We start from the raw sequence: 9,083 nt of genomic DNA, 5'->3' as shown, positions 1-9,083 counted from the left end.
CTTTCCTTCATTGGACACTAAACTCCGCTTGCGAAGACCTGTTGAGGCAAGTGAAATCGAAATTGAACTAAATTTGACAACTGGCACCCATGCCAATGTTGTCTCCTTCATTGGATACGAAACTCAGCTTGCGAAGACCTGTTGGGCAAGCGAAATCATGATGGCACTTGTGCCCAGCGTCGCCTTTCTGGCACTTGTGCCTTCAGCATGTGTAAGGACTTTCGAGCAAGATCATTGCCAGTGCCCCTGGACTGGCTCTTGTGCGGATGGCACATAAAATACACCAATTTGAGCGTGGCCGTTGCCAGTATCGCCTGACTGGCCTTCGTGCCGGTGACACGTAAAAGCACCCACTACACTCTCTACACATCCAGCTGTAGAAACTCTGCCAAATAGATTGGAGCCTGGTGTAGCCATCGGGTTTCACCAGTCCTCAGTCAAATCGTCCAACCCATGCTAGCATGGAAAGCGGACGTTAAACGATGATGATGATGATGATGTATGGGATAGAATCATTTACTTAAGAATCTCTTAGCTAAATGATAGAGACAGTCAGGAATGTGGGGTACATGCTAATATTTAGCCTACCTCTGCTGTGGCTGACTTTAGTAGAAGAAGAATTCAAAGACATGGAGGTACAGGAGGGCATTGTCATCATGTTGGAAGATATTCAAGCTGGAGTTGGTAAAATGAGAAATTGGAAAGCAGATGGCCCTGACCTAGTTCAGGACTTTTGGTTCAAGATGTTGGTGAACTTAGATTCTAAACTACTGTAAGGCTGTGAACACCAAGGAATTGTATAAGAATGCATGGTCAAATAAAGAACTACATTAATTCAAAAAGATTCATCCAAGGGTGCCATGGCCAGTAATAACTAGTATCTGATTGCTTGTTAACATATGATGTGGATGCTTCTAACTGGAATACTAGGAAAGAAACCATCTTGAAAGAGATGAACTGCTAGTAGATGAACAGAAAGAAGTGATCCAAAGGAACAAAGGATCAGTTGCTGATTGATAAGGCAATTTTGAGGAATCATCAAAGAAGTTTGACAAGCCTAACAATGACTTGGATTAACTATAAGAAGATATATGATATGGTTCCCCATTTGTGGATTCCAAAATGCCTGGAGATGGTTTGGGGCAGTGGAGAAACTGGAAGACAGTTTTGACTGCAAGTGGAAGGGAGATTGGCTGAGTCAACATCAAGAAAGGAATCTTTCAAGGAGATTCAGTATCACACTGTTTACTGTTTGTATGTTACCACTGTCCATGGTTCTGAGAAAGAAGGAAACTGGTTACAAACTGCAGAAAAACATGAGACCAATCACTCTAGCAGTGGTCAATTGGATTCCCTTATTCAGTATGTATCAATTTTCTCTCAGGATACCCAGATGACATTTGGTTTGAGAAATGCACTGTTATTGAACTGAGGAGAGGATGAAAAGTAAACAGCAGTGGAGTACAACTTCTAGATGATGAGCAAGAGAAGGTTACAAATATCTTGGTGTTTTACAACTAGGCCAGATGCTAAACACCAAGACAAAGGAAATGATTTCTTCAAAATATACCAGAAGAGTTAAAAAGTTATGCAGGTCTAAACTAAAGGGAGGGAACCTGATCAGAGACATCAACACTTGGGCTGTAGGTGTGGTACATTACTACACAGGAGTTGTGGAATGGATAAAGGATGAACTTGTCAATGTGAGTAGGAAAACTATAGGAAAGTAATGGATGTTTATGGTTGCTTTCATACAAGAAGTACTGTAGCAAGGTTACCTAAGAAGGAAGATGGAAGAGGACTGGATGGAATAAAACATAGTGTTGTGAAGGAGATTGAGTCCTTGCAAGCCTGTATCGGTGATCAGTGACTATGGTGAGATCCTCCAGGAGTACAATATGAAGACTAATAGAAAAGAGATCATCAACTGGAAAGAGAAAGTCCTACAAGGAGAGTTTTTCCAACAAACTGTGGATGAAGCTGATGAAGAATCCTGGAGATGGTTAAGACATGATTTTTTAAAGAAGAAAGTGGATGGACTGATTCTTGCTGCTCAAGAACAAGCTTTACAAACTAACTCAATTAAGTGTAGCATTGATGAGACAGCAGTATCACCTTTGTGTAGACTATGTGGAAAATCATCTGAGTCTAGGCATATACTTACTGGATGCTCAAAACTAGCCCAAAGCAGTACACAAAACACCATGACAAAATAGCAGCATTAATACACTGGAAGTTGTGCAAGAAGTATGGGTTAGAATATCTCAACAAGTGGTAAAAGCACCAACCTTTTCCAGTAGCAGATAATGATCAGGTGGAACTCACATGGAATATGCTAAGCTCACATGGGATATACAGACAAAAATCTACAACCAGATACCACTCTCCTACTGAAGGAGTCTAAAAAATGGACTTGCACTGATGTTGCTACATCTGCAGACCAGAATATTGTAAAGAGAGACAATGAGGAAGTCAGGAAGTATCAGCCCTAGGACTGTAAGTGAAAAGAATCCATAGAGCCTCAAAGTGAGAGTAATACCTATTGTGATCAGTGCACTTGATCAGATCACCTACTGTGATCAATGCACTCCCAGCTGATGCAGGCATTAGCTTTCACAAGGAGGTGCTCCAGTATGACCATAGTTCAATGACTGAAACTAGTAAAAGGATAAAGAGATAAACTTGGGACCATCTCAAAAAGAGCAATATTCTGGCATCAAAAACTGCAAATATCAAGCATCTTAGATGGCAGCAATACTTAGAACAGCTCTTGTGTTGAGGTAAGCTGTGGAAAGGAGCTGAGATGTAATGTAGACATAGATACATCAGAAGTTAAGTGAATAAAGATGATAATAATAATAACTAAAATATAAGTGTACTGGATTCCTTCTTCAGTTGCACAGAAGTAAATTCAGACTTTCTTTGACATTGTTGTTATCAAGGAACACTACCACAATTCTCAAAGTTAGAAATATTAATGAAACCTTAAAAATGCCAGTGCAACCAATTCTCTTGAATTCAACTTGCAGTGTGACTTGTAAATCATTTTAGATTAAGCATACAAGGGGCATTCATTAAAGATTTCCCCTGACCTGCTTCCAGTTATGGCAAGAAACGGAACTTGTATAGGTATAATCAGACATGTTTCTACAGGGAACATTGTAAATTATAGCTTTCCACTAGTATTCATTTGTCTTTTACGGCTGCTGAAGTGGACTAAGATTTTATAATAAAGGGAGTTGAATGCAGATCAGTGATCAGGTTCTTATACTTCAAAAGTCATACACCAAAAGAGACTTTTGATGACAATGCATCATCAAATGACATAGTCAAGCACTGGCATTGCTAGTTCAAATGTGGTCAAACATTGGTGGAAACTGCTCCTATTCCTCAACGACTACATTCCGCCATTGATGGTGACACCATCTATAAAGTGGAAGCCACCATTTTGAAGTATCGCCACATAACTATTCAGCAACTAGCCCAAAAAGTGACGGTAAGTGTAGGGCTTGTAGAAAAACCCATTCATGACCATTTGCATAAGCAGAAGTTGTCTGCATGATAGATTCCCTGGATGCTCACACTTTTTCAAAAACAGGAACGAGTCAATTGCTCCCAGGCTCTTTTGGCAATGTGCCAAGAACATGAGGGGGATTTTTTCAGCTGACTTAACACACAGGATGAAACATGTGTCCATCACTATGATCCTAAAGTCCAGTTGAAGCAATGGAAGCATGATAACTCATCATCTCTAAAGAAGGCTTGTCTCCAACCCTCAGCAGGCAAGGTTATGCTCATGGTCTTTTGGGACCTGCACAGAGTAGTGATGATGGATTTTCTGGAAAAGGGGATCACAATTAATGGGACATATTATGCTTCTCTGCTGCAGAAATTGTGGGATGCCATCAAAGCAGAAGAAGCATGGCATGCTGACCAAAGGAGTCCACCTTCTCCAAGACAACACCCCAGTTCACAATATGCATGTTGCCCAGATGAAAGTACACTCCTGCGGCCATGAAATCCTTCCTCATCCCCCTTACTCTCCTGACCTCGCACCATCTGATTTCCACCTCTTTCCAACCAGGAAGTCTTTTTTGAAAAGGAAGCACTTTTTGGATGATGATGAACTTATTTCCAAAGTAGTCTTGGCTCCAGATGCAACCTACTGACTTCTACAGATGAGACCTTCACAGCTGCATAAAGTGATGGGAGAAGTGTGTCACCATTGGTGGTAACTATGTAGAGAAGGACTAATAATTATGCCAAGTTTCATTTATCCCAGCCCTTGGGAAGTGGGTCAGGGGAAATCTTTAATGAACACCCCTCGTAATTGGAGATTCAACTTTTACATCAGGCAGTGCAAGTCACATCCACTAATCAAGCTCTATGGTCAGTTGAAAGCTTTCCCTGCTTATAACTGAGTCCTTTAGCATTATAAACCAAACTCCAAGGATCGTCATTCTGAATAGAGAATATAGTACAGAAAATCTGTTTTTACCTGCAGTTTAGGTACTTTCACTGAGGACAGCTTATGATTGATTTCCTTAACATCTTTGAAAAAAAACCTCCATATCTTTTCTAAAAGAGGGATGGGTGAATTTTGACCACTGACTGGCTGAACAAACTATCATGGATTTATTTCAAGCCATCCACTACTATGAAATATTAAATTCTTTACTTCCATATTGACTGTATTTATTTGTTGGGAGAGTGGTTCACTTTGATAAAGCAATTTAATTGTTTACAATTGAGAGGGAGAGAGAGGTTCCTTTCTTGTTCATTTCTTAGTTGTTTTTACTACTTTTCATCATTGGGATTAATAATTCTGTTGTTTTCTCTGCAGTTAGATTCTGATATACCTCTTGGTTCTATAAGTGTAAAACAGAAGAAGGTAATAGAGGAGCTTAATTGTTTTACTCTTTTATGTGGGGTAGCAACTGAGCTAGTAATTCTAGTAAGTCTACTTTCCAGGAGATATTAACCTACTGATCTGAAGTTAATGGTAATAGAGGAGGTTTGACAAGATTAGGTGTGCCTCTTGGAGAAGCACTTCTATATAGTGTGGTCTAACAACCTACATTTGAAATGTTTTTCCCATATCACTCTAACAGTTAACAATAAAAAAAGAACTACAATCTTTCAATTAGAGATGTTCTTAATTTACATCTGGTTCAATCAGTTATCTCTGTGCTGCTTGGTCACCTAAATCAAATCTGACTAGCCAGTAACACTAACAACTACAAATGACAACACAGTAAAACTAAATAAAAGAATGAGAGAATATAAATAATTACATTGCTCTTACAGCAAAACTCAAATATGAAATTATAGTTGTAAACATAGATTTTGTTTTACAATGTGCATTCCAGAAGTTTTGAGACGTCACTTTGAACAAATCCCACTAAACACTGCTTGTCACAGCTGACTAGTTTACAGAATACATTTTTGAAAGGCTGTTTGCAATAAAGTTTTGTGTTAAACTGGGAAAAGGCACTACAGAAACTTATGAAATGCTCCAGATTGCTTTTGGATTAACTTGTATGAGGTAAGCATCAGAGACCAAGAGACAGAGTACCCAATGGAAGCATCCTAGCACCCCCAGACCCAAGAAGGCCAGGCAAAGCAAGTCCATTGGGAAGCTCATGATGATCCTCTTTTTCAGCAAAGATATCATCCACACCACTAGGTCCCCCTTGGCCAGATAATCAACAAAGAGTACTTTGTGGAAGTTTTGAGGGAATTCAAGACTTCCATGGTGCCTTCATGAAGTGGCTAGAATGCTATAACAAGAGCACAGAAGTCAGAGGATGCTACTTTGAAGGAGATTTGAGTTTTGTACTTTGAAATTAAATAAATGTCACTCCTGAAAAAGTATCAAACTTTCTGGAATGCACCTTGTATTCATAAGTGTCTGATAAAATTTATGGAATATATCAGTAAAGAAAAGTAAAGAAAAAAAGTAAAAAATAATGTAGGTTCAATGAAGAAAATCACATTGAAATTAAAACTGGAGGAGAAATTAACGAAAGAAAACCACAAACATAGCTGGGATGAATATTAAGAAATGCCACTGAAAGAGTGCACAAGACATGCAAGCATTGGACTGGAAAGTCAACTTTGTTATTGGATAGAATGAATTGTCTCTATGAATAAGTTAGCTTCATAAAAAGCAGTGCAAAAACTTGATGAAATCAGGTTTATATTTGTATATGTATTTATTGTACAAGATGCATGTTAGTAGAGTATATATATTTATTGTACAAGATGCATGTTAGTAGAGTATATATATTTATTGTACAAGATGCATGTTAGTAGAGTATATATATTTATTGTACAAGATGCATGTTAGATATGTAACATATACTCACGAGTTATAACCATAAAGAGGGTATTTTCCCTTAGGTTCTTTGTCTCTCTCATTCTTATAATAATACAAACAACAATCCATTAAGACAACATAAACTTTTGGAGCTGAAAATAAATCACATATTAATAAAAAAAGATTAAACTATGCATATTACAAAGAAAAAAGGGATCTTTTTTAAAACAGGGGCCACATTTTTCATTAACGAAACACTTTGAAACTTGGAACACTGGTAGAATGTGTCATATAAAACATCTTTTTCTCTTAGTCTTCTTAAAAAAAAAAGAAATCCATAAATTATTCCATGTTAAAGTTGTCGTATTTCTGTAATTTCAACCAATCACTGACGTCCATTCAGCCGATATACATTAAGCGCCGACTACATAAACAAACGATTCTGAAACAATTAACCCTAACCCTAACCCTAACTCTAACCCTAACCCTAACCCTAGGGTTAGGGTTAGGGTTAGAGTTAGGGTTAGGGTTAGGGTTAAAGCAAATTTAAAATGAAAAAAGCAAATAAAACGAAGAATCGTTTGTTTATGTAGTCGGCACTTAATGTATATCGGCTGAATGGACGTCAGTGATTGGTTGAAATTATCGAAATAAGACAATTTTTTACATGAAATAAATTCGAATACAAAAATATTTTTCTGTTCTATAACACAAAATAGATAAGTATACGAAGTTTGAAAGTCTTTCGGTACCAAAAACACTACGTAAAACATTAATGAAAAATGTGGCCCCCGTTTTAAAAAAGATCCGAAAAAAGAAATGGAAAAAGAAAAATTGAAGGCTTCACATAAATATGAACATAAAACAAGTTGATTAAATCATCATAAAATTCAAATACAGGTACCCCTAACTTACAATGATATTTTCAGAAGTTGAAAGTATAAGTCAAAATGAGGCTGAGGAAGGATGGACAGACAGATGCATGCACAAACAAATATGCAAAATAAAAATGAAGAATAAATGTTGGCTAGATACACACAGAAACTGAAAATGATGAATATGTAGAGCTGATTTATTTCAAAGAAGTTGAGGAGGAGACAAAAAGAACAGGGTCATCAGAATTATGTGTGGCAGCAAAGCATGTTAGCTCAGTAACGGATTGAAAGCTTAGAAGAAGGTGCCTGAATAGATGAAGGTATTTTTGAAAACATATCCAGCCTAGACTGCTTTTTCTTTTCTATTACATGAAGACATGGTTTCCTCAACTCATGAACATCACTCAACATTAACAACCATACTTTTGAAGTGAATTCCTCAGTTGGCAGTCAAGTTGTAAATTTCTTTGGTGTATCTAATACTTACTTCATTACCAGACTCTTCTCATTCTTTTTCTGTTCCAGAAGAAAAATAGATTTTTGGCTTCTGTCACCATCAACTGCTTGATGTCACAGTCATCTGGTTAGGCTATTTTGGAAACAGTGCAATTTTTCCACAAATGTCTACAAGAAAGCGTTTGAATCTGTTTTCATAACTTACCAATAAATTTTTCAAAACATTGTTTATACATTCTTTTCCCATTCCCTCCCACAGTATAGCAATGTTCCAAATTGCACTCAAAATAATGTACTATATGTAAAATCATGGAGTGATATGCTGTAGTCTGTTGTGTCAATCAGCTTGACAGCACTACCAGCAGCACCACTGTTGTAATCACTGTTTTAACATCTTTTCCATGTTTGCATGAGTCTACACTGGGGCAGAGTTTTCTACAGCTATATACAAAGCATATACATATATTCATACTAAATCTATCTTCTGTTTCCTTCATTAATTATAAACTCAACAAACACTGTGGATTTCCTGATTTAGATCCAGTGAAAATTATATTGTTACTGTAGATGACATCAGGTAGCCCAAATGGTGAATGTGCTGTAACCAACATACTAATAGACATATACTCAAAGTCCAAATAGTTACATAGCTAAACCATCATCCGATATCTGCAAGAAGGTACTATCAATTGGTACGCCAGGAAGCCAGAAAAAATAATACTAGATGTCTCGCTTAATGATATACCTTTACCCAGCAGGAAAGAATACATGAGATCACTTGAGAAGACTAGCCAATTGACTTGCAGAATGCAATGGAAGGCTTTCTTTTTTGACAGAACGGATAATAACTCAAATAATCGAACACACTCAAACACAAATTTAAATCTAGGAAAAACCCACTGACAAACCAACACACAGTCAGATTCAAAGAAGAGCTGTACAACATTGTTAAAAATGTGGAATTTAGAAAACATCCCAGAAGAAAGAACCTACACCAGCAAAAATTAAGGAAATTACTTGATGAGTTTGAAAAAGCTCCAGGCATACTTGTACCAGCAGATAAGACTGGTAATATTTACATTGTTGATTTTGACCCTTATAAGAAATTAATTAATAAGGAACTATGGAGCAGATATAGGCACTTAACCCTTTCGTTACTATACTTCTGACCAAAATACACCCCTCATGAGTTTCAATTAAATTCTAAAATAATCATGAATTCAGACTAGTCTCATTAAACACCTGTAACTTTTTTATTTATCAACATATTAATGTGATATTTGGAACATAATTAAAGAAAGGGTTCTTAATCAATTCTATTGCATAATTTTTGTCTCTGAGGTACTGCTAGTGTCTCTCACATGTAAATATTGGTTCAGCTTCACGAATCGTACTCGTTCATAATACTGGAAATATAGTCATCGCCAAAAGGT

The 9,083-nt window shown here is 37.0% G+C and overlaps 1 protein-coding gene across 1 annotated transcript in view; it reads right to left on the bottom strand.

Moving 5' to 3' along the window:
• LOC106882591 (SH3 domain-binding protein 2) overlaps window positions 1–9,083 on the bottom strand; it is a 195,475-nt gene that overhangs the window by 87,068 nt on the left and 99,324 nt on the right. The window contains exon 2 of the mRNA XM_052978388.1: window positions 6,369–6,471. Coding sequence (XP_052834348.1) covers window positions 6,369–6,471 — 103 coding nt within the window. The remainder of the gene's footprint in view (window positions 1–6,368; window positions 6,472–9,083) is intronic.

This window comes from Octopus bimaculoides, chromosome 2 (genome assembly GCF_001194135.2).
Source record: "Octopus bimaculoides isolate UCB-OBI-ISO-001 chromosome 2, ASM119413v2, whole genome shotgun sequence".
In the NCBI taxonomy this organism is placed as follows: domain Eukaryota; kingdom Metazoa; phylum Mollusca; class Cephalopoda; order Octopoda; family Octopodidae; genus Octopus; species Octopus bimaculoides.
This window is presented reverse-complemented; position numbering and strand designations above follow the sequence as displayed.